Here is a 27,169-nt window from a genome sequence, read left to right as displayed (position 1 = left end):
TGTAACTGAGTCAGGTTTGTAGGCCTCCTTGCTCGCACATGCTTTTTCAGTTCTCATATATTCTCTATAGGATTGAGGTCAGGGCTTTGTGATAGCCACTCCAAAACCTTGACTTTGTTGTCCTTAAGAAATTGTGCCACACTTTGGAAGTATGCTTGGGGTCATTGTCCATTTGGAAGACCCATTTGCGACCAAGCATTAACTGATGTCTTGAGATGTTATCTCAATATATCCACATAATTTCCCTTTCCTCATGATGCCATCTATTTATAATATATAAATAATAATATAATAATAATAATAATATATGCCATTTAGCAGACGCTTTTATCCAAAGCGACTTACAGTCATGTGTGCATACATTCTACGTATGGGTGGTCCCGGGAATGGAACCCACTACCCTGGCGTTACAAGCGCCATGCTCTACCAACTGAGCTACAGAAGGACCGTGTGAAGTGCACCAGTCCCTCCTGCAGCAAAGCACCCCACAACATGATGCTGCCACACCCGTGCTTCACGGTTGGGATGGTGTTTTCTTGGCTTGCAAGTCTCCCCCTTTTTCCTCCAAACATAACGATGGTCATTATGGCCAATCAGTTATATTTTTGTTTCATCAGACCAGAGGACATTTCTCCAAAAAGTATGATCTTTGTCCCCATGTGCAGTTGCAAACCGTAGTCTGGCTTTTTATGGCAGTTTTGGAGCAATGGCTTAAGTTATATAATCTGTCTGTAAACAAATGTTGGAAAAATTATTTGTTGTCATGCACAAAGTAGATGTCCTAACCGACTTGCCAAAACTATAGTTTGTTAACAAGAAATTTGTGGAGTGGTTGAAAAAACAGTTTTAATGACTCCAACCTAGGTGTATGTAAACTTCCGACTTCAACTGTATATAAAACAACGCAAGATTCAAGACTTCGTGCTTTTCAGCTAAAATTATTATATAGAATTCTTGCCACCAACAAAATGTTGAAAATTTGGGGCATAAAATCATCGAAACTCTGCATATTTTGTTGTGATGACACAGAATCAGTAGACCATTTGTTTTGGTATTCCCCTCAGGTAGTCTGTTTCTGGTTTCAGGTCCAGGAATGGCTCAAAATGTATAGCATTGATCTAAAATTGACCCTAGAAATAGAGATTTGGAGAGACCGGGTCAGTCAATTACTAATAATAATAATTAGTAAAAGTATTTATCTTGCTATTTACCTTACAGATCACCAAGTCAGCTAATTTACACTCCATTCATATGCAAATTCAAACCACTAGGGCCTGGAGAACAGATAATGGAGGACATCAGGTGGGTCTGGGTGTTAGGTAGAACCCCATGGTCCTGGAGATTAGGTAATGGAGGACATCCGGTGGATCCAGGTCTGGGTCTTGGGTAGAACCCCTAGGTCCTGGAGAACAGGTAATGGAGGACATCAGGTGGATTCATGTCTAGGTGTTGGGTAGAACCACTAGGTCCTGGAGAACAGGCAATGGAGGACATCCGGTGAATCCAGGTCTGGGTGTTGGGTAGAACCCCTAGGTCCTGGAGAACAGGTAATGGAGTACATCAGGTGGATTCAGGTCTGGGTGTTGGGCAGAACCACTAGGTCCTGGAGAACAGGTAATGTAGGACATCAGATGGATCCACGTCTGGGTGTTGGGTAGAGCCTCTAGGTCCTGGAGAACAGGTAATGGAGTACATCAGGTGGATTCAGGTCTGGGTGTTGGGCAGAACCACTAGGTCCTGGAGAACAGGTAATGTAGGACATCAGATGGATCCACGTCTGGGTGTTGGGTAGAGCCTCTAGGTCTTGGAGAACAGGTAATGGAGTACATCAGGTGGATTCAGGTCTGGGTGTTGGGCAGAACCACTAGGTCCTGGAGAACAGGTAATGTAGGACATCAGATGGATCCACGTCTGGGTGTTCGGCAGAACCCCAAGGTTCTGGAGAACAGGAGCAGAGTTAAAAGGTAGGAGACAGAGACGTAAACAAGCAAACACAAGGGTTATACTTTACTGTGAGAATATGTGATGGATTCGTGCGGTGTTATAAAATAAATGAACAGCTGGAAATCATTTTTACCTGGTCAAAAACCTCTACATACTTCTCAGTCCGTGTCTGAAGGTAGTACTCGAATCTCTTTTGACAACTTCCACCACATCAGGTGGGATTTCAGTGATCTGAAAGTACATTATACAAAAATAGCAATAGACAAACAACACTAAGTCCTTTCACAAATTTGAAACTTCAGCCAACAGCTGCGGCTCCCGTCCGTAGTCGGCCTGGATGCTGCTGTTGTGTGCAAATAGAATTACCTTCAGGTTGTTCTCCCACCCTACCTGGTATCAAGGGACTTGCCCATGGCAGTCTTGAGGTTCTGGTTTGTCCATTCACCAAACCTGGACAATGTAAGATATTGAAATATGTTTGATTATGTACCATGGAAAACAAATTGTAAAAGCGAAATAAAACAAATGTTTGGTGACAGAATATAACCTATGATATCCGTACTTTGTTCCAACGTTCGTGACCTTGGTCACTCAAGATGACCTCAGGAGAACCGTGGGTGTTGAAGATGTCCACCATCACCTAGGAGATGGCCTCGCTAGTCTTGTTCTTAATGGGTATCATACAAAACTAAAATCAATTTTTGGTTCCAAGCACCCTTTTTAATGGGTTACAGAACCACGTACTCTTCCTTTGCTGACCTTAATGGGTACTCCACCCACTTGGTAAAGTGATCGGTCGCTGGCAGACACCAGCTGTTGCCATTCCTGGATTTCGTGAAGGGTTTGATGAGGTCCACCCCTAACATGTAAAGTGTTAGGTTTAAGAATAAAGTAATTTTCTCTCTATCTGTGTCATACAGTCTGCAGATTTTGGTATTCGTAAGGATACTGACACACACACACACACACACACACACACACACACACACACACACACACACACACACACACACACACACACACACACACACACACACACACACACACACACACACACACACACACACACACACACACACACACACACACACACACACACACACACACACACACACGTTCTATAATATTGAACTCTGCTGTGGTCAAATAAAGAAACCATTACAAAACAACTTATCAGGACAAAATTTGAATTGGAAACTTACAACTCCGGCGCCACTGTCTTCGCCCTCTAAAATTTCTTGCAGGCTAGACAGGTACTGACCTTTCATCAAAAAGTGGCAAATTGAAACATTGTGTGCTCTCTGATATGACATTAATTGAAATCATAATAATTTCAGACATAATAGAATGATTGATTAACAAAAGGTTATTTCACTTGCCCAGCTGTCCACCTTGACAATTCCCCGTCAGAAGAAGTGTAGGTTGATTTTGGCATTCATGCTCTTCACAACGAAATGTCCAGCATGCATCTCTGTCAGCACGGCCTCCTCCTACTTAGTATAAATCACCCTCCTGTGTGGCTGGCCATCCTTCCCCCATAGGTAAAAATGATTGCCTAACGAGTTGGAAGAGAAGAGTTGTTGAAATACTCAAGTCTAAGTATATTTGCACTGCTGTCTTTCTCTCTGTTTCTCTCTCCATCTCCGTCTATTTTCCACTCTCTTCTCACCTCACTTTCATCCTTTCTTTCTCACCCCCCCCCCTTCCCTCTCCATTCCAGACATTATTATGAGCCATCCTTCCCTCAGCAGCTTCCACTGAACTATATGTATAGCTAGCAACTAGCTAACATTAGATGGAAAATGGTTGTACGTAGCTAAATTCATCCAGTTATCTAATTGAAGTTAACTGCTTAACTTTACCCTGAATTATGAATTTCTCTTAATGTTGCGCCTCTTGTCGAGATCAGTGGTGTCTTCATAGTACCTAGCCTAGTTGGAAAGATAAAATAAAATCTTCTCGAGGGATGCCATTGAAGTGCAAGCTAACGTTACATACAAACAGAAAGCTGCAATAACATTTACAGTAGCTTGCTTGCTAGCTAGCTAGCTAACATTAGCTAAATAAAACTGTCTGGCTAGCTGGCTAGGCAGGGTGAGGTATATAAGTAAAGTAGTTAGCTTTACAGCTTAAATTATTTATTCCTATTTAACAATATGTACAAATACATGGTGAAGAAAGTGTTCTCTTTCCAGTCTTTTTGGTCCTCTGAATCAGCAGGTTGTCACCATCAAAAACACAGTCCTTGGAGAGAAATTCAGAGGTAATAGTTTTGCGCTGACTGAGCGAGCGCTTATGTGGTGAAATAGAACTACAACTGCCCGCATCATCCTTCAAGGTCAAACAGAGCCAAACAACCAGCATAGCAAAAGACGCTTTGGTTCATTACGTAATCCGGTCAGAATGTTGCAAGTTCTAGCAACAGCCCTAGCAACAGAAGCTCAAACTCATCGAATCCTATTGTGATGTTGAGGGGGACACTATTTGGCATGACAGGCCCCCAGTTGGCCGAAAGGTTATCTTAATTTTGTGACTAGGGGGCAGTATTTTCATTTTTGGAAAAATAACGTTCCCGTAGTAAACGGGATATTTTGTCAGGACAAGATGCTAGAATATGCATATAATTGACAGCTTGGGATAGAAAGCACTCTAAAGTTTCCAAAACTGTAAAAATATTGTCTGTGAGTATAACAGAACTGATATTGCAGACGAAAGCCTGAGAAAAATCCAATCCGGAAGTGACTCATGTTTTGAAAGCGCTGCGTTCCAATACGTCCCTATTGAGCAGTGAATGGGCTATCAACCAGATGACCTTTTCTACGTATTCCCCAAGGTGTCTACAGCATTGTGACATAGTTTTACGCATTTATGTTGAATAATACCCGTAAGCGGCTACATTGCGCAAGTTGTCACCTGATGGCTCCCAGAGTGATTCTCGCGTAAAATACAGAGGTAGCCATTATTCCAATCGGTCCAACTGAAAAACCAATTGTCCCGGTGGATTTTGAGGATTGATTATAAACAACGTTTGCCATGTTTCTGTCGATATTATGGCGTTAATTTGGAATATTTTTAGGCGTTTTCATGACTGCAATTTCCGGGCGATTTCTCAGCTAAACATGAAGAACAAACGGAGCTATTTCGCCTACAAAAATAATATTTTTGGAAAAAAGCGAATGTTCCTATCTAACTGGGAGTCTCGTGAGTGAAAACATCCGAAGCTCATCAAAGGTAAACGATTTAATTTGATTGCTTTTCTGATTTCCGTGACCAATTTACCTGCTGCTAGCTGGACAAAATGCTATGCTAGTCTATCGATAAACTTGCACAAATGCTTGTCTAGCTTTGGTTGTAAAGCATATTTTGAAAATCTGAGATGACAGGGTGATTAACAAAAGGCTAAGCTGTGTCTCAATATATTTCACTTGTGATTTTCATGAATAGGAATATTTTCTAGGAATATTTATGTCCGTTGCGTTATGCTAATTAGTGTCAGTCGATGATTATGCTCCCTCATGCGGGATGGGGAGTCACTAGAGGCTAAGAGCGGGTGAGGTGGCGATGACGGGACTGGGGGTTGGCATCCTCTCTTACATCAAAAAATACCTTCAGATGAGAGACAGATAGAGAGAGAGATAGCATGTATGGTGGCAAAATTACAAACTTTGTTATACACATGCGCTGTATGAGCCTTAAACCTGTACATTTCCACTGTCTGTTTCTCTCATGTAAGAAGAAGCCAGAGTTTTTCCACTCTTGTTTTTGAGTAACTTGGTCACGCGGCCAAAGACAAAGAGCCTCGTAGTTTGACCACAGTTTTTGGTCCATCCTGTTCTTTTTGTATCTTTCAAGGGCACAGCTGTGTGGTGATATGAAGAGATCAGAGGCTGGCTTGAGCAGCAGCGACAGTTCTATCAGCAAAAAGCAGTAACAGAACTGGCGTTATCACATGTTTATACGCTATGTTCCCACCATGATCTAACACATGTGCTAAACTGCTACATAGATATAAGTTGTCATTGTCTTATAAAGGCTGAGACCCAACTCTTGTTTGTTGTGCTATTAACGCAGAAATGTTGAGTGGAGTGTTAAACAGCTCCAGATTTGCAAATCTTAGAATAAAAAGGTGTGGTTTTGAAGAATCTGCAGTCTCTCTTCCTTTTGTTTAGAATTTCCACAACACATTCTAAACACAACAATTCCTTGTGTTTTAAAAAATATTCTAACGCTGTCAGTCATCTTAATCATCAGGAGATAAAATGCAAAACTGACCTTGGATCATTAAGTCGGACTACTACATCTATCTGTATTTCAATATAAAGAATCTCTTATAATACTTCCTGTTGACCCGACCAAGTGACCTCTCACCTCTGATCATGCTGTGCCCCCTATGTAGCCAATTCAGATAGGGGAGGGATTCACCGACACAGCTGATATAACCTAGAGGATTTATGGAGAAGGGGGAGAGGGATGAATTGAAGGAGAGAGACTATTGAGAAAATAAGGTAGTTAGAGACAGTGTTCAACAGGAATCTGTGTGTCCTCGTTTGGTTCCCACACCAAGTGGCTGCCGAGTACTTTATACTGAAAAACATGCACAGACACACGAGGACAAACAATATAGTGTCTTACTATTCTCCATGGTTGGTCTTCTTGCCTATTTTTGGAACGTGGAAGAGAGTTTACATACATGTAGATAAGTAAATAGAATAATACTCTTATTGCAATGGGAATCCTCTTAAAATCGCCTTTGGTTGTGTATGTGTCATGTTTTGTCATATATTGTCATGTCTTGTCCCTGTGCTTTCTCTTCTATTCGTTTCCCCCTGCTGGTCTTATTAGGTTTCTTTCCCTCTCTCTCGATCCCTCTCTCTCTATCCCTCTCTCTCTCTATCGTTTCGTTCCTGCTCCCAGCTGTTCCTCATTCTCCTAACTACCTCGTTTACTCTTTCACACCTGTCCCCTATTTTGCCCTCTGATTAAGTCCCTATTTCTCTCTCTGTTTCTGCTTCTGTCCTTGTCGGATCCTTGTTTGATGTTTGCTGTTCGCCTGTGTACTTGTTCCGTCCTGTCGTGTTTTTGCCTTCATCAGATGCTGCGTGTGAGCAGGTGTCTCTGTCAGCTACGGCCTGCGCCTACCCGAAGCGACCTGCAGTCTGTGGCTGCTTCTCCTGTTATTCCCCTCTACAACTAGAGGATTTCTGTTATTCCCCGTTTGGACATTTCCTGTTAAGGATTCAGGATTTGTCGTTTTCTGTTTGGACTTGAATAAACTCTGTTTCTGTTAAGTCGCTTTTGGGTCCTCACTCACCTGCATAACAGTATGGTGTTGCCAGCGAATTGCACCCTCTTCGAAGAAGTAGTGTAGTGGAAAATCGACTTTCAAATATAAAACTTACAAGAACTTGTGAATTCAATAAAGGCTTTTAATACAAAATATCAGAAGCCGAGCTGGTCCGCGGAACAACTCCCTTCCCTAAGCTCTGGCTCTGTATTTATACACATACAACATATGAGTTCATCCCGTGCTTCTACACCTGCATTGCTTGCTGTTTGGGGTTTTAGGCTGGGTTTCTGTACAGCACTTTGAGATATCAGCTGATGTACGAAGGGCTATATAAATAAATGTGATTTGATTTGATCCCACTTGCAAATTAAGTTACTTCCCTCAATCCATCTGCCACCATTATCTTTCAATCTGAGCTTCCTGCTTGTTCACGCCCAAAAACTCCCATACTGTATCTGCTTTTAGTTAGGTTATAATGGTGGCAGGACCCTTTCATGTCCTAAAAATAATATATGCCCATCTATCCTATGGGCCTATGTCTTTGGCCTTCGTACTTATGTTTAGCTTGGTGTGCTCTTTGGTATGTTTGTCCTTATCAGGACTAGTAGACTATGTGTCTCTCTAACATTAGTATGACCAGCTGTCTTATGCACTTAAGTGTCGCCTTCTTCTCCTGTGGTCTGATGTCCACCTGTCTTTGCTCTATAGTATTATATCTGTCCCTATATGTACCATTTACTCCCACAGTAGGAGGTGAAGATCTCCCATACACGGATTGCCTCCCCTGCTGCATTGTTGGCCCCTATCCTTGAAACATCTTCCAGAGCAGCAGACCTCTCCTCTGGAACATGGCAGCGAGCTGCAGATCCCCTCCTGGTCCTCGTGTCCATCCTCATGAAGTTACACAGGACACAGATCGCCTGAATTACCCTAGGAGGCCAGTCCCAGATGGTCCTGGTCACCCAACCTTGCAGTGGCCTACACGGTAACTGTAGGCAATCATTTTGAAAGGATGTCCAGTTGCAAGGTATCCGTAGGAATATGAAAGATAATGTCATGGAAATTCTACACAGGGACACTCAAAATCAATCTTAAATGAATCATTATTTATTATCAGCGTGCTGGAGAGGTTCCAACCAACTCAATGCACCAGGTACACATGTCGATCAGGAGCTCTATTGGGGCAGTCCTGTTAGTTCACTTATATACTGCAGACAATGTTATGCTGGTGAATGAGGACCCAAAAGCGCCTTAACGAAAACAGAGTCTTTATTCCAGTATATGACAAAAGTAATAATCCTGGATATATCAAGGAGAAAACAAAACAGGAAAAACTGAAATCCACTCGTAGTTGCGAGGACTGACTGGAGACTCGACCATAGACTGCAGGTTGCTTCGGGAAGGCACCGACCGTAGCAGACTAAGACACCTGCTCATACGCAGCATCTGAAGAAGATAAAACACGACAGGGCGAGACAAGGACACAGAACAGCGAACATCATACAAGGATCCGACAAGGACAGAAGCGGAAAACAGAGGGAGAAATAGTGGCTCTAATCAGAGGGCAAAATAGGGGACAGGTGTGAAAAGAGTAAATGAGGAACAGCTGGGAGCAGGAACGGAACGATAAGGAGAGAGAGCGAGAGAGGGAGAGAGGGAGGGGAAGAGAGGGATAGAAAGAGGGAAAGAACCTAATAAGACCAGCAGAGGGAAACGAATAGAAGGGAAGCACAGAGACAAGACATGATAACCAATGACAAAACATGACAGACAAGTTATATTTGCATGATTTAGCTTAGTCATCATTCATAATTAATTCATCATTAAAGTTTGCTTCATTCATGTGATCGACAAATACCAGTTCATTCATTTGACAGACCAATACCTCACGAGGCTTCTTCTCTCTAAGCTGAGACCTTGAAACTGAGATATCTTTCGTTCTCAAAACAAGAGTGTAGGCGTACTGCCAAATTGCAGATACTGATAGTGAGGATTCGTTCTATCAGTCACATCCATGAACAAAGAAATGGCTTATTAGAAAAGCACAAACATGGAACACAGAAATAGGTTATTAGAAAAGCACAAACATAGAACACAGAAATTGGTTATTAGAACAGCACAAACATTACAATTTCCATCACATTCCCTCCCTTATCACTCAATCTATGATATTTATCAAAACATCTTAAGGTATGCATTAGATTATAGTTTCTACGATAAGTTTCTATACTTCTATTAAAGTAAGGGAAAACAACACATAAAACTAGACATAATTTCAACCCCTTCATTCTGACTTACACTACCTATTTAGTATAGTAATACTATCATCATAAAAAAAGTTATACTTCTATTAACGTGAGTGAATTTATCAAACATACACACACATACACAGCCTATGTCACATGTGCTTCCTCTCCAGCTTCTAGGTCACCTTCTAGGTCACCTGTCACCATCGTTACGCGCATCTGCGCATCATTAGACTCACCTGGACTCATCAATTCCCTGATTACCATCGCTATATACAGTTGAAGTCGGAAGTTTACATACACCTTAGCCAAATATATTAAAACTCAGTTTTTCACAACTCCTGACATTTAATCGTAGTAAGAATTCCCTGTCTTTGGTCAGTTAGGATCACCACTTTATTTTAAGAATGTGAAATGTCAGAATAATAGTAGAGAATATGATTTATTTCAGCTTTTATTTCTTTCATCACATTCCCAGTAGGTCAGAATTTTACATACACTCAATTTGTATTTGGTAGCATTGCCTTTAAATTGTTTAGCTTGGGTCAAATGTTTTGGGTAGTCTTCCACAAGCGTCCCAAATTAAGTTGGGTGAATTTTGGCCCTTTCCTCCTTACAGAGCTGGTCAGGTTTGTAGGCCTCCTTGCTCGCACGCGCTTTTTCAGTAAGGCTCACAAATTTTCTATAGGACTGAGGTCAGGGCTTTGTGATGGCCATTCCAATACTTTGACTTTGTTGTCCTTAAGCCATTTTGCCACAACTTTGGAAGTATGCTTGGGGTCATTGTCTAATTGGAAGACGTATTTGCGACCAAGCTTGAACCTTTCTAGGGCAGGCGTTCCGCTAACGGAACCCCTTGACAACATTCTGCTGAAAAAGCAGTGCGCGAAATTCAAAAATAGTTTTTAGAAATATGTCACTTTCACACATTAAGTCCAATACAGCAAATTAAAGATCAACTTATTGTTAACCTCTTGTAACAAGGGGGCAGTATTTTCATTTTTGGAAAAATAACATTCCCAAAGTAAACGGGCTCCCACGCTGAGGTCTGTCCAACGCTGGTCAGACCAAGCTGACTCTACACTCCAAGACTGCTTCCATCACGTGGACTGGGACATGTTTCGTATTGTGTCAGATGGAAATATTGACAAATACGCTGATTCGGTGTGCGAGTTCATTAGAACGTGCGTCGAAGATGTCGTTCCCATAGCAACGATAAAAACATTCCCAAACCAGAAACCGTGGATTGATGGCAGCATTCGCGTGAAACTGAAAGCGCGAACCACTGCTTTTAATCAGGGCAAGGTGTCTGGTAACATGTCCGAATATAAACAATGCAGCTATTCCCTCCGCAAGGCTATTAAACAAGCTAAGCGTCAGTACAGAGACAAAGTGGAATCTCAATTCAATGGCTCAGACACAAGAGGCATGTGGCAGGGTCTACAGTCAATCACGGACTACAAGAAGAAACCCAGCCCAGTCACGGACCAGGATGTCTTGCTCCCAGGCAGACTAAATAACTTTTTGCCCGCTTTGAGGACAATACAGTGCCACTGACACGGCCTGCAACGAAAACATGCGGTCTCTCCTTCACTGCAGCCGAGGTGAGTAAGACATTTAAACGTGTTAACCCTCGCAAGGCTGCAGGCCCAGACGGCATCCCCAGCCGCGCCCTCAGAGCATGCGCAGACCAGCTGGCCGGTGTGTTTACGGACATATTCAATCAATCCCTATACCAGTCTGCTGTTCCCACATGCTTCAAGAGGGCCACCATTGTTCCTGTTCCCAAGAAAGCTAAGGTAACTGAGCTAAACGACTACCGCCCCCGTAGCACTCACTTCCGTCATCATGAAGTGCTTTGAGAGACTAGTCAAGGACCATATCACCTCCACCCTACCTGACACCCTAGACCCACTCCAATTTGCTTACCGCCCAAATAGGTCCACAGACGATGCAATCTCAACCACACTGCACACTGCCCTAACCCACCTGGACAAGAGGAATACCTATGTGAGAATGCTGTTCATCGACTACAGCTCGGCATTCAACACCATAGTACCCTCCAAGCTCGTCATTCAGCTCGAGACCCTGGGTCTCGACCCCGCCCTGTGCAACTGGGTACTGGACTTCCTGACGGGCCGCCCCCAGGTGGTGAGGGTAGGCAACAACATCTCCTCCCCGCTGATCCTCAACACGGGGGCCCCACAAGGGTGCGTTCTGAGCCCTCTCCTGTACTCCCTGTTCACCCACGACTGCGTGGCCACGCACGCCTCCAACTCAATCATCAAGTTTGCGGACGACACAACAGTGGTAGGCTTGATTACCAACAATGACGAGACGGCCTACAGGGAGGAGGTGAGGGCCCTCGGAGTGTGGTGTCAGGAAAATAACCTCACACTCAACGTCAACAAAACTAAGGAGATGGAACACCAGAGGGAACACCCCCTATCCACATCGATGGAACAGTAGTGGAGAGGGTAGCTAGTTTTAAGTTCCTCGGCATACACATCACAGACAAACTGAATTGGTCCACTCACACTGACAGCGTCGTGAAGAAGGCGCAGCAGCGCCTCTTCAACCTCAGGAGGCTGAAGAAATTCGGCTTGTCACCAAAAGCACTCACAAACTTCTACAGATGCACAATCGAGAGCATCCTGGCGGGCTGTATCACCGCCTGGTACGGCAACTGCTCCGCTCTCAACCGTAAGGCTCTCCAGAGGGTAGTGAGGACTGCACAACGCATCACCGGGGGCAAACTACCTGCCCTCCAGGACACCTACACCACCCGATGTTACAGGAAGGCCATAAAGATCATCAAGGACATCAACCACCCGAACCACTGCCTGTTCACCCCGCTATCATCCAGAAGGCGAGGTCAGTACAGGTGCATCAAAGCTGGGACCGAGAGACTGAAAAACAGCTTCTATCTCAAGGCCATCAGACTGTTAAACAGCCACCACTAACATTGAGTGGCTGCTGCCAACACACTGCCATTGACACTGACCCAACTCCAGCCACTTTAATAATGGGAATTGATGGGAAATGATGTAAATATATCACTAGCCACTTTAAACAATGCTACCTTATATAATGTTACTTACCCTACATTATTCATCTCATATGCATATGTATATACTGTACTCTACATCATCGACTGCATCCTTATGTAATAAATGTATCACTAGCCACTTTAACTATGCCACTTTGTTTACTTTGTCTACACACTCATCTCATATGTATATACTGTACTCGATACCATCTACTGTATGCTGCTCTGTACCATCACTCATTCATATATCCTTATGTACATATTCCTTATCCCCTTACACTGTGTATAAGACAGTAGTTTTGGAATTGTTAGTTAGATTACTTGTTGGTTATCACTGCATTGTCGGAACTAGAAGCACAAGCATTTCGCTACACTCGCATTAACATCTGCTAACCATGTGTATGTGACAAATAAAATTTGATTTGATTTTATTTTGATTTTATTTTGTCAGGATAAGGTGCTAGAATATGCATATAATTTACAGTTTAGGATTGAAAGCACTCTAAAGTTTTCAAAACTGTAAAAATATTGTCTGTGAGTATAACAGAACTGATATTGCAGGCGAAAGCCTAAGAAAAATCCAATCCAGAAGTGACTCATGTTTTGAAAGCGCTGCGTTCCGATGCGTCCCTATTGAGCATTGAATGGGCTATCAACCAGATTACTTTTTCTACGTATTCCCCAAGGTGTCTACAGCATTGTGACGTAGTTTCACGCCTTTATGTTGAAGAATACCCGTAAGCGGCTACATTGCGCAAGTGGTCACCTGATGCTCTCAGAGTGATTCTCGCGTAAAATACAGAGGTAGCCATTATTCCAATCGGTCCTACTGAAAAAACAATTGTCCCGGTGGATATATTATCAAATAGATATTTGAAAAACACCTTGAGGATTGATTATAAACAATGTTTAACATGTTTCTGTCGATGTTTTGGAGCTAATTTGGAATACTTTTCGGCGTTTTCGTGACTGCAATTTCCCGGGCGATTTCTCAGCCAAACGTGAAGAACAAACGGTGCTATTTCGCCTACAAAAATAATATTTTTGGAAAAAAGGAACATTGGCTATCTAACTGGGAGTCTCGTGAGTGAAAACATCCGAAGCTCATCAAAGGTAAACGACTTAATTTGATTGCTTTTCTGATTTCCGTGACCAAGTTACTTGCTGCTAGCTGGACAAAATGCTATGCTAGGCTATCGATAAACTTACACAAATGCTTGTCTAGCTTTGAATGTAAAGCATATTTTGAAAATCTGAGATGACAGGGTGATTAACAAAAGGTTAAGCTGTTCAAATATATTTCACTTGCGATTTTCATTAATAGGAATATTTTCTAGTAATATTTATGTCCGTTGCGTTATGCTAATTAGGGTCAGATGATGACAATGATCCCATTCACGGGATGGGAGTTACAACAAGTTAAAGACACTCAGAGCCTGCAATGGCATTACCATAATCTCTAGGCTGTGCCGAGTTCAACGAGATGCCCCGCTAGACCGTAGCTTGCTCGGTCTGAGCTCATAATGATGCCTGGCCCTAAATTGCAGGTGCTTTTGGGTGACAGCGGGAGAACAGTTAGGGTGAGAAGCACAATGAGACCTCAGGAACATTCCTGAGGTCCTCTCGATCTGTGCAAGCCTAACCTTGACCGTGTGGCATTAATCCTTAACAGTTAAGCCAATACATGTCCAGGCCCGTCTGAAGTTTGCTCGAGAGCATTTGGATGATCCAGAAGAAGATTGGGAGAATGTCATATGGTCAGATGAAACCAAAATATAACTTTTTGGTAAAAACTCAACTCGTCGTGTTTGGAGGACAAAGAATGCTGAGTTGCATCCAAAGAACACCATGCCTACTGTGAAGCATGGGGGTAGAAACATCATGCTTTGGGGATGTTTTTCTCCAGATCTCAACACCATAGAAAATATTTGAAGGGAGTTGAAAGTCCGTGTTGCCCAGCAACAGCCCCAAAACATCACTGCTATAGAGGAGATCTGCATGGAGGAATGGGCCAAAATACCAGCAACAGTGTGTGAAAACCTTGTGAAGACTTACAGAAAACGTTTGACCTCTGTCATTGCCAACAAATGGTATATAACAAAGTATTGAGATAAACTTTTGTTATTGACCAAATACTTATTTTCCACCATAATTTGCAAATAAATTCATCAAAAATCCTACAATGTGATTCTCTAGATTTTTTTCTCTCATTTTGTTTGTCAGAGTTGAAGTGTATCTATGATGAAAATTACAGGCCTCTCTCATATTTTTAACTGGGAGAACTTGCACAATTGGTGGCTGACTAAATACTGTTTTTCCCCACTGTATATAGTTATAGGTCATTTCACCAATTCGGCCACTTGAGTACATTTGGGCAACTTGTGTGGGGCACCTGGGTGACTTCGTGCTAAATGTCATGTAGCTCACCCATTCCTGAAGTTATCAGTCTGAAACTTTGCACACCTACAGTTGCCCTCTTGTGTTATCCATCAAGATTATATCCAGCATCCTGTCTGACTGTGTGGCTATTCTAGTACATGTGAAAGATGATGCTACAACAATAAAAACAGAAAACGTATGCTCTTTCTTTCTCTTTTCTTCCACCAGATCTATTGTGTTATGTTCTCCTACATTCAATTAACATTTCCACAAACCTCCGAATGTTTCCATTCAAATGATACCAAGAATATGCATATCCTTGCCTCTGGGGCTGAGCTACAGGCAGTTAGATTAGGGTATGTCTTCATGCGGAAATTGAGAACAAAGGGATGCAGCCATTAGAGGTTAAACAGCTTGGAAAACTCCTGTCATGGCTTTAGAAGCTTCTGATAGGCTAATTGACATAATTTGAGTCAATTGGAGGCATACCTGTGGATGTATTTCAAGGCCTACCTTCAAACTCAGTGCCTCTTTGCTTGACATCATGGGAAAATCAAAAGAAATCAGCCAAGACCTCAGAAAGACAATTGTAGACCTCCACAAGTCTGGTTCATCGTTGGGAGCAATTTCCAAACGCCTGAAGGTATCACGTTCATCTGTACAAACAATAGTACACAAGTATAAACACCATGGGACCACGCAGCCGTCATACCGCTCAGGAAGGAGGCATGTTCTGTCTCCTAGAGATGAAAGTACTTTGATGCGGAAAGTGCAAATCAATCCCAGAACAACAGCAATGGACCCTGTAAAGATGCTGGAGGAAACAGGTACAAAAGTATCTATATCCACAGTAAAACGAGTCCTATATCGACATAACCTGAAAGGCCACTCAGCAAGGTAGAAGCCACTGGTCCAAAACTGTCATAAAAAAGCCAGACTACTGTTTGCAACTGCACATGGGGACAAAGATGGTACTTTTCTGAGAAATGTCCTCTGGTCTGATCAAACAGAAATAGAACTGTTTGGCCATAATGACCACCGTTATGTTTGGAGGAAAAAGGGGGGGTCTTGCAAGCCGAAGAACACCATCCCAACCGTGAAGCACGGATGTGGCAGCATCATGTTGTGAGTGTGCTTTGCTGCAGGAGGGACTGGTGCACTTCACAAAATAGATGGCATCATGAGGAAAGGAAAGGTATGTGGATATATTGAAGCAACATCTCAAGACAAGTTAAAGCTTGGTCACAAATGGGTCTTCCAAATGGACAATGACCCCAAGCATACTTCCAACGTTGTGGCAAAATGGCTTAAGGACAACAAAGTCAAGGTATTGGAGTGGCCATCACAAAGCCCTGACCTCAATCCAATAGAAAGTTTGTGTGCAGAACTGAAAAAGTGTGTGCGAACAAGGAGGCCTACAAACCTAACTCAGTTACACCAGCTCTGTCAGGAGGAATGGTCCAAAATGTACCCAACTTATTGTGGGAATCTTGTGGAAGGCTACCCAAAATGTTTGACCCAAGTTAAACAATTTAAAGGCAGTGCTACCAAATACTAATTGAGTGTATGTACACTTCTGACCCACTGGCTAAGGTGTACGTAAACTTCCAACTTCCAACTGTAAATACAGAATATATACCGCAAAGTTGCTTGGGAGCCTGAAATAAGGCGGCAATGTCTATCGTTGCCATCTTATCCCTGGGCTATTGCTTTTCACCTTCAGATAGTCTGTCTTCAGTACACTTAACAGCGCCTTGCATGTCTGACAATCTCGGAGTCGGCATAACAATTTATTCAGAATACGTAGGCGAAAGATGTGAATGTCTCTCCTTTTAACAGAAAGCGTTTAGGGTCACATCCAGTCTCTCTGCAGGGCTGATGGACTTTCTCATGACTGTATCTTCCTTTTTTAGTCGGCCCACCATTCCAAGAAAGACTTGGAATGTGTCCTTGTCATGTGCAAAGCTATGCCCTTTAAATATAATGAAAACTAACGATTCATTTACAATATCACAATGGTAATAAGACAGGTTGATAAATGCAGTGAAGTCAATCATGACAAGTCAGTGACAGTACCTAATTACACTATATATACAAAAGTATGTGGACATGTGATGTAGATGTTGAGCGGCTTCACTGCAAGTAGATTGTATGTTTTAATATTTTTTTAAAGTACACCCCTTCGGCAATTTCAGCAGTATCAAATCAATAGACAAACATTAGCAGTCGAATGGCCTTACTGAAGAGCTCAGTGGCTTTCAACGTGGCACCGTCATAGGATGCCACCTTTCCAACAAGTCAGTTCATCCAATTGCTGCCCTGCTAGAGCTGCCCCGGTCAACTGTAAGTGCTGTTATTGTGAAGTGAAAAATGTATAGGAGCAACAACGGCTCGGTGGTAATCCACACAAGCTCACAGAATGGGACCGCCGAGTGCAGAAGCGCATAAAAATCCTCTATCCTGGGTGGCAACACTCACTACTGAGATCTACTACTACTGCCTCTGGAAGCAACGTCAGCACAAGAACTGTTCATCGGGAGCTTCATGAAATGGGTTACCATGGCCGAGCAGCCGCACACAAGCCTAAGATCTAAACACGCATTGCCAAGCATGGTCTGGAGTAGTGTAAAGCTCACTGCCATTGGTCTCTGGTACAGTGAAAACGTACTCTCTGGAGTAATGTATCAAGTTTTACCATTTTTTATTTCACCTTTATTTAACCAGGTAGGCCAGTTGAGAACAAGTTCTCATTTACAACTGCGACCTGGCCAAGATAAAGCAAAGCAGTGCAACACAAACAACAACACAGAGTTACACATGGAATAAACAAACATACAGTCAATAACACAATTGAAAAGTCTATATACAGTGTGTGCAAATGAGGTAAGATATAAGGGAGGTAAGGCAATAAATATGCCATAGTGGCGAAATAATTACAATTTAGCGTGAGTGAATTGGAGTGATAGATGTGCAGAAGATCATATCACCTGCTCCAATGCATTGTGCCAACTGTAAAATTTGGTGGAGGAGGAATAATGGTCCGGGGCTATTAACTGCATTTTGATAGCTGTCTTACATTAATTTCTAATGCTGTCTAGTGGCGAACTTGTTGGTTGATATTAGCAAACTTTCTCTAAAATACTGTTCCTCTTAGCTCATTCTTTTCTAAGCAACTTTGAAGACTGGTAGCAAGACTGACAAGCTCTACTACAATAATAGTACAGGGAATGACCCTACATTATATTATACACTGGGGTCCCAAATTATTGACCCCTTGATAGAGATGGGCAGAAATGACTGAGCTTTATTGTATGCTCCAAAAATTGGGAAATGATTTTATACTAATACAATTGCTCACAGAAAGAGAATTTGTTCAACAAACAAGATAGGGGCCAAATTGAATTACACCCATGTTTTCAGTACCTTTCAATACCTCACCTTGAAAGGGACAACAGCGCTGAGCCTTCTTCTAAAATGTTTTGCTGTGTAGAACACATTGGGAGGGATCTTAGCCCGTTCCTCCATACAGAATCCTTCCAGATCCTTGATCTGTGCTTATTGACTGCCCTCTTCAATACAAACCACAGGTTTTCTTTTCTGCCTGTTTGCACATCCAGATTCCGCCTTCCATTTATGTCCCCATCTGTGGTAAATCCACCCTCATTCCCTCTTCTGTACCTTTTCCTATTTTCTTTCTGTAGTTGTGTAAGTATACACCACTAATCCTACTACCTTCATCCATCTCAGACTTACTCCCACCTGAGATACCTGCCATGCCTACCTCGGTCTCTGCAGTCAAAGACAGAACAATGAGAGCTATTTCACTGTATAAATGTGAAGCATCAGCTTTGCGTTTCCACTCACTATCAAATATGGTAGTGAGGAAGCCCACTGGACTGCAGAGAGAAGATAGAACGAGATGGATTTTAGCCGACATTCTGCAAATTCTCATCAATTAAATAGTTTTCTGTTCTCAAAACTAGAATCCGTTATAAACCGTGTTTATGTGACCGATGTGAAATGGCTAGCTAGTTGGTGGTGCGCGCTAATAGCGTTTCGATCGGTGACGTCACTCGCTGAGACCTTGAAGTTGAGGTTCCCCTTGCTCTGCAAGGGTCGCGGCTTTTGTGGAGTGATGCTTCGTGGGTGTCCGTTGTTGATGTGTGCAGAGGGTCCCTGGGCCCAGGTTGGGGCGAGGAGAGGGACGGAAGCCATACATTTAGCAGGAGTGCAGATGTGAATTTAGATATTGCACACGCGCACTTTAGTTCCCTAACAGAAATATGCAGATGCACGCTAGAAAACTTAAATAGGATCTCGCTAACTCGTGCTTGGCTCTGCCCACCCCCTTCCATTTTCTGCCCACTATGACTCATTTGTTCCCAATGGAAACGACAGGCTGTGGTCGATCTTGGTTTAGTTGTAAAAAATTATTGGAATGCAACTGCGTTAACTTTCGAAAACGACATTTATGATCGAACACAAAAACAATGACCAGCCTTTTGTCTTTGTTCTCTAGCAATCGTGTGTTCCAATCAAATTGACTTGTTGCTGATCCCCGCTTCTCCATCCCATCTATGTAAACTTTCCTGCAACAACTAGACATGATGGACAATGTTAATCGCCAGGTGGAATGACGCCCAATGAGGTTGCAAGCTTAAAGTGGGAGGCGGGGTCAGATCAGTACAGTATAATCCAATGAGGTTATGTTTTGGCTCGTGACAGCTTGTCAAAAAAATAACTGAAATTATACAAAACGTCCAGAAAAATCACTTTAATCATTCTGACACCGACTTGTCAATTGTCATACATTTTCCATGTCTATGGCTTCATTCTGTTCTAACATATCCCTTTCCCGTGTTTTATACAAATCTATGCATTTTTCTGGAGAGTTGTCTTTACAGCACGACCAAACTTTAAATGTATTTCATATTTCAATACAATTTTCCAATCAATATTTAAATAAAAAACTTAGCTATAAAATTGCAAATTATAAAACACTTAAAATTGATTCTGCAGGTGAAAATATTTATCACTTCACTATTACATAAATTCAAGATTGTATAATGCCAGTCTGTGCTATCATGCCAACTCCTTTTCACTCATTGTCATGCCATGTTAGGCTCAACTATGAGCAATTGAGTTGGCATTATAGCACAAAGTCTTGAATAAGACAGATATGTGCATTCTGTCAAATAGCATAATACAAAACACACTTGAATATTGAACCACTTATTGATCAAATATCCCTCAACTACAATTAACATCTGAAATGACCATGTTAAATTAAATCGAACAATAAAACCTTACTGTAAAAGTAGATACACTAAAAAGGCTTATTGCCCAGTTGACATGCAGGACAAAGGCCAAATAATCTTAGCTGCCTGTGCTGGTGTTCAAACAATACTGTATCTACATGGAGTCTGGAGATAGTTTGACAGGTCAGTTGGCTTTAGTGGTGGGGAAGTAGCAACTTCGGCAGATCATTCAGTCTTTCGTTTATTTAGTGATTTAGCAGTGCCATTCTTCTCCATGAAGTCCCTCAGCTTTGTGGGGAAGTCTGTCATGACCCCTGTGGCTCCCAGGTCAAAGGCTCTCTTAAAGTCCTTCTCATCGTTCAGCACCCAGACATAAACCTGAAATGTAAAGAAATAAGAGCACATATTATACAACGTGACTGTGATAAAAATCAAACGATAGCAGTTGTCAGAATGGCCTTACTTGTATACCCCTTGCTGTTAGGTGATTGAATAGAGCTCTTCTCATCAGCAGGCTGCATGAGAAAGTTTAGACCCTGATTAATGAACCTCATCATTTATGATACATATCAACTGTACTGGACCACAGCCAACCACTGATCAGAAGTAAATGTAATGCTATGTGAGCTCCTTCTGAAGGGTGCAATGGAGCAGTTGTTCCAAGTGGAGGGTACAGTAATCTCAGACTATTACACTTACGTATCTGCCAGCCAGGTGATGACATGCTGACTCCTGGTCATCTTATCAGGATCCCTCATAAGATGTCTGTGGAATCAAACACAGGCAATACATAAGTGAAAATAAAGGAATCAAAAGCACACTTTTTAAACAGATCAATCCTCTTAAAGGAGAGGTTTTGAGAGCCAATGCTAACTAGCGTTAGCACAAGGACTTGGAGTCTACAGGTACACCTGCACTATCCATGAGTTCATCTGACTCTGGGTAAGAAGAAAAATGTACAGAATCTCACAATATCACTTTGAAAAGGACCCTCTGCTGAACAAAAAGAAAAATGGCTAGCTTATAACAGTGGCTTCAACCTCTGTTTACATCCAGATTCAGCTGATTTAAATGGGAAGGCATTTATTATTAATCCATATGATCCCTGCTGTTGGGCTTACTTCCAAATTGGAAAGTATTTATAATCCAGAAAACAGGCATGTTTTTCAAAACATTTAAAATTGTGCCCAGAGATCAACTTTCAAACCACAACCTGTGGTTCCTGATAACAAGAGATTGAGGGAGGAGAGCCAGTGAATAGAGAACACATCTCACTTTGTCACATGCACCGAATACAACAAGTGTAGACCTTACCATGAAATGTTTACTTACAAGCTATTAACCAACAGTGCAGTTCAAGAAACCGTTAATAAAATATTTACCAAAAACAAAAAAGTAACAATAACGAGGCTACATAGAGGGGGGGGGTACCGATAGCGAGTCAATGTGCAGGTTAGTCGAGGTAAATTTGTACATGTAGGTAGGGGTGAAGAGACAATGCATAGATAATAAACAGCGAGTAGCAGCAGTGTACAAAACAAAAGGGGGGGGGGGGTCAATGTAAATAGCCCGGTGGTCACTTGAGTAATTGTTCAGTCGTCTTACGGCTTGGGGGTAATAGCTGTTAAGGAGCCTTTTGGTACTAGATTTAGCGCTCCGGTACCGCTTGTCGTGCGGTAACAGATAAAACTGTCTACCTCCCCTAACAATACCCTCATGGAGTCTGACAACAAGAGGGTATCCACTTATCTTACAATAAGATACTTGACTAAATATCTACTGGTTAGAATCATTGATTACATTTATGATTGTAAAATGACAGCTTAAAACTGAAATGGTTAAAACATTTGCATGCCTTGCAAGAACAACAACTTCCCTAATAATCCTGTTTATAGGCATCTGATAATCAAGTTGCCTGATGGGAAAAATGCAGAAAGTAAAAATAAACTTTTGAAAACAGTGACCATATCATTTTGGGTGGGAGCCTATTTGATTCCGAGTTCGGACATATAAAGTTGGTATTTGTAAACACTTTTCGAACTCACTTCACTCAAGCCTAAGAGGGAGGCTCCTGCTGCTCGTGATAGCACATGTGGAGATAAAATACACAGAACTCCGATAAAAAAAAAATTAAAAAGTGTTTACATGTTCTAATAAATCGAAAGAGCAAAACATTTTTTTATTTTTATAAAACAGGTTAAAAAATAAAAATAAAGTTTGTGTATGCTAGGTATGCAAATTCATATTTTTAGCAGACCCTCCTTAACCAGTTAACAAACAGTTAAATTAGTTCCAAACAGTAAAATTATGTGACAGCCTTAAATACTACGCATGCATACACAGAAGAAATGTTTCATTGTGAGCATAATTGAAACATACAACAACAATAGCAAGCATATCGTCTCACAGCCAAAAAACTATATTTAAGCAGTAAGGCCCGAGGGGGTGTGGTATATGGCCAATATACCACAGCTAAGGGCTGTTCTTAAGCATGACACAACGCAGTCTGACATACCACGGCTTTAAGCCAATCAGCATTCAGGGCTCAAACAACCCAGTTTCTAATATTGAACATGCAACTCCTGTAATTAAAGTAGCCAATGTGTTTTTACATTTTCAATCATTATCCGAAATGCAAGTCGCAGGGACACAGATTCTAAAAAGCAGACCGGTTCCATACAGTATGTGAAAAAGATGAAAATCTGCTAGAAAATTAGAAAGGGGAATCTAAAGATGCAACAACCCTGATGGATTGATATGACTAGGATTGTGCCATTGGCTTCCGGACAACGAATATTGATATGAAAACCAATAGAAGAGGATAATGCTATTTATGGGCATATTTTATTTCCTTGTATATATATATAAGGGAATCCAATTGAGACCAGTGTCTCATTTACAAATAGTGCCCTGATGACAAATATTTTTTTAAAAGACAGCTATCATCAGGTTATTACAAGTTTGATTAATCAATTGCACACTTCAGTGAACAGTTTTAAACTGCCCTATCGGCACCAGGTGTAATTTGTTTTGTAAATCATTCCATAACTGTGGTGCAATAAAACTAAAGGCGGATATACAACACTTTGTGGGGTTTTAAACACAACATGTAAAGTGTGGGTCACATGTTTCATGAGCTGAAACAAAAGATGTAGTGAAAAACGTGTTTACCTCCCCGGTAGAGAGCATTTCTCCTTTGCCAAGATAATCCATCAACGCGACAGGTGTGGCATTTCAAGAAGCATGATCATTACACAGGTACACCTTGTGCTGGGGACAATAAAAAGGTCACTAAAATGTGCAGTTTTGTCACAACACCACAGATGTCTCAAGTTGAGGGGGAGTGTGCAATTGGCATGCTGACTGCAGGAATGCCCACCAGAGCTGTTTTCAGAGAATTGAAAGTGAATTTCTCTACCATAAGCCACCTCCAACGTTTTATATAATTTGGCAGTACGTACAACCGGCCTCACAACCACAGACCACATGTTTGGCGTCGTGTGTATGAGCAGTTTGCAGAGTAACCCCATGGCCGCCATGAGGCAATAGTAGGGCAGACATAAGCTACGGACAACAAACACAATTTAAAATCGATGGCAAATTGAATGCACAGAGATACAGTAACAAGATCCAAAGGCCCATTGTTGTGCCAGTCTTCCTCCGCCATCATCGCATGTTTCAGCACGATAATGCATGGCCCCGTGGCGCAAGGATCTGTACAGAATTCATGGAAGCTGAAAATGTCCCAGTTCTTCCATGGCCTGCATACTCAGACATGTCACCTATTGAGCATGTTTGGGATGCTCTGGCTCAACAGCGTGTTCCAGTGCCCGCCAATATCCAGCAACTACGCACAGCCACTGAAGAGGAAAGGGACAACACTCCACAAGCTACAATCAAATCAGCCTGATCTACTCCATGCGAAGGAGATGTGTCGAGCTGCATGAGTCAAATGGTGGTCACACTAGACTGGTTCTGATACAGTCCAATTTTTTTTTTTAAAGTTCTGTGACGAACGGACGCATATCTGTTTTCCCAGGCATGTGAAATCCATAGATTAGGGCCACATTTATTTAAATTGACTGAACTGTAACTCAGTAAAATCTTTGAAATTGTTGCATGTTGCGTTTATATTTCTGTTCAGTACATTTCAACAGTGAAGTGAGGTATGCTGGAAGCTTTTGAAGCAGAGCTTTGCAAACAAGGGGGTAACGAAGTGATCGACAGGACTGAGGTCCAGCCGACCTGATGCAGTGATGAGTCTTAAAACGGTCACCTGTAATAAAGCAAAGGATGATATGGTAGAAGGCATCCAAAGGTTTAAAAGTAGTGGCTGCTACATTCTGGTAAATGGTGTCACCATAGTAAAGAACTGGCAGGAAAGTTGACTGTAGAATGTGCTTCCTGCGGTTAATGGACAGACAAGCTCTAAACTCAGCAAAAAAAGAAACCTCACTGTCAACTACGTTTATTTTCAAACTTAACATGTGTAAATATTTGTATGAACATAAGATTCAACAACTGAGACAAACTGAACAAGTTCCACAGACAAGTAACTAACAGAAATTGAATAATGTGTCCCTGAAAAAAGGTGGGGGGGGGGGGTCAAAATCAAAAGTAACATTCAGTATCTGGTGTGGCCACCAGATGCATTAAGTACTGCGTGCATCTCCTCATGGACTGCACAAGATTCGTCTCCGTCTGAGGCATCTCACAGTACGGACATTGCAACTTATTGCCCTGGCCACATCTGCAGTCCTTATGCCTCCTTGGAGCATGCCTAAGGCACATTCACGCAGATGAGCAGGGAACCTGGGTATCTTTCTTTTGGTGTTTCAGAGTCAGTAGAAAGGCCTCTTTAGTGTCCTAAGTTTTCGTAACTGTGACCTTAATTGCCTACCGTCTGTAAGCTGTTAGTGTCTTCACGACCGTTCCACAGGTGCATGTTCTTTAATTGTTTAGGGTTCATTGAACAAGCATGGGAAACAGAGTTTAAACCCTTTCCAATCTGAAGTTAGATTTTTACGATTTATCTTTGAAAGATAATGTCCCTTTTTCAGGAACCTTCTTTTTCTTGCTGAGTTTGTCTAAAAGTCCACGTTAAATCTTAGCTTCTAAACTAGCTCATCCGTAACCTCATCGGTAAGTTTTTTTTTAAACATTAGATCTTTATCAATCAAAATGTTAAGATATTTATAGGCAGGAACCCGCTCGATGAGAGATAATGCGGCAAAAAAGTATTTAGTTAGCCACCACTTGTGCAAGTTCTCCCACTTAAAAAGATGAGGCCTGTAATTGTCATCATAGGTACACTTCAACTATGACAGTCCAAATGAGAAAAATCCTGAAAAATCACATTGTATGTTTTTTAATGAATTTATTTGCAAATTATGGTGGAAAATAAGTATTTGGTCACCTACAAACAAGCAAGATTTCTGGCTCTCACAGACCTGTAAAAACCTCTTTAAGAGGCTCCTCTGTCCTCCACTGGTTACCTGTATTAATGGCACCTGTTTGAACTTGTTATCAGTATAAACGACACCTGTCCACAACCTCAAACAGTCACACTCCAAACTCCACTATGGCCAAGACCAAAGAGCTGTCAAAGGACAGCAGAAACAAAATTGTAGACCTGCACCAGGCTGGGGAGACTGAATCTGCAATAGGTAAGCAGCTTGATTTGAAGAAATCAACTGTGGGAGCAATTATTAGGAAATGGAAGACATACAAGACCACTGATAATCTCCCTCGATCTGGGGCTCCACGCAATATCTCACCCCGTGGGGTCAAAATGATCACAAGAACGGTGATCAAAAATCCCAGAACCACAAGGGGGGACCTAGTGAATGACCTGCAGAGAGCTGGGACCAAAGTAACAAAGCCTAACATCAGTAACACACTACGCCACCAGGGACTCTAATCCTGCAGTACCAGACGTCCCCCTGCTTAAGCCAGTAGATGTCCAGGCCCATCTGAAGTTTACTAGAGAGCATTTGGATGATCCAGAAGAAGATTGGGAGAATGTCATATGGTCAGATGAAACCAAAATAACTTTTTGGTAAAAACTCAACTCGTCGTGTTTGGAGGACAAAGAATGCTGAGTTGCATCCAAAGAACACCATACCTACTGTGAAGCATGGGGGTGGAAGCATCATGCTTTGGGGCTGTTTTTGTGCAAAGGGACCAGGACGACTGATCCGTGTAAAGGAAAGAATGAATGGGGCCATGTATCGTGAGATTTTGAGTGAAAACCTCCTTCCATCAGCAAGGGCATTGAACATGAAACGTGGCTGGGTCTTTCAGCTTGACAATGATCCCAAACACACCGCCCAGGTAACGAAGGAGTGGCTTCGTAAGAAGCATTTCAAGGTCCTGGAGTGGCCTAGCCAGTCTCCAGATCTCAACCCCATAGAAAATCTTTGGAGGGAGTTGAAAGTCCGTGTTGCCCAGAAACAGCCCCAAAACATCACTGCTCTAGAGGAGATCTGTATGGAGGAATGGGCCAAAATACCAGCAACAGTGTGTGAAAACCTTGTGAAGACTTACAGAAAACATTTGACCTCCGTCATTGCCAACAAAGGGTATATAACAAAGTAGAGAAACTTTTGTTATTGACCAAATACTTATTTTCCATCATAATTTGCAAATAAATTCATTAAAAATCCTACAATGTGATTTTCTGGATTTTTTAAAATAATTTTGTCTGTCATAGTTGAAGTGTACCTATGATGAAAATTACAGGCCTCTCATCTTTTTAAGTGGGAGAACTTGCACAATTGGTGGTTGACTAAATACTTTATTGTTCCACTGTACATCCAATGAGTGAATATGTAGCCCATCTGAGAAAAATGTCCATGAATTACAGAACATATACTACCGGTCAAAAGTTTTAGAACACCTACTCCTTCAAGGGTTTTTCTATATTTTTACTATTTTCTACATTGGAGAATAGCGAAGACACCAAAACTATGAAATATCACATATGGGATCATGTAGTAACCAAAAA

General features: G+C 41.9%; 1 protein-coding gene across 7 annotated transcripts in view; it reads right to left on the bottom strand.

The window, feature by feature from the left end:
* Positions 1–19,664: 19,664 nt before the first annotated feature.
* The window catches only part of gdpd1 (glycerophosphodiester phosphodiesterase domain containing 1), a 41,132-nt gene continuing 33,627 nt past the window's right edge, over positions 19,665–27,169 (bottom strand). For all 7 annotated transcript variants that reach the window (XM_046294951.1, XM_046294948.1, XM_046294946.1 and 4 more), the window contains 3 exons: positions 20,863–20,928; positions 20,627–20,678; positions 19,665–20,541 (listed from right to left, as the gene is read on the bottom strand). In XM_046294951.1, the coding sequence (XP_046150907.1) occupies positions 20,389–20,541; positions 20,627–20,678; positions 20,863–20,928 (271 nt within the window). In that variant the 3' untranslated portion in view covers positions 19,665–20,388. The remainder of the gene's footprint in view (positions 20,542–20,626; positions 20,679–20,862; positions 20,929–27,169) is intronic.

The sequence above is a fragment of the Oncorhynchus gorbuscha genome, linkage group LG13 (genome assembly GCF_021184085.1).
Source record: "Oncorhynchus gorbuscha isolate QuinsamMale2020 ecotype Even-year linkage group LG13, OgorEven_v1.0, whole genome shotgun sequence".
NCBI classification, from domain to species: Eukaryota; Metazoa; Chordata; class Actinopteri; order Salmoniformes; family Salmonidae; genus Oncorhynchus; species Oncorhynchus gorbuscha.
The sequence above is the reverse complement of the archived record's forward strand: the minus strand, read 5'-3'. Positions and strand labels throughout refer to the sequence as shown.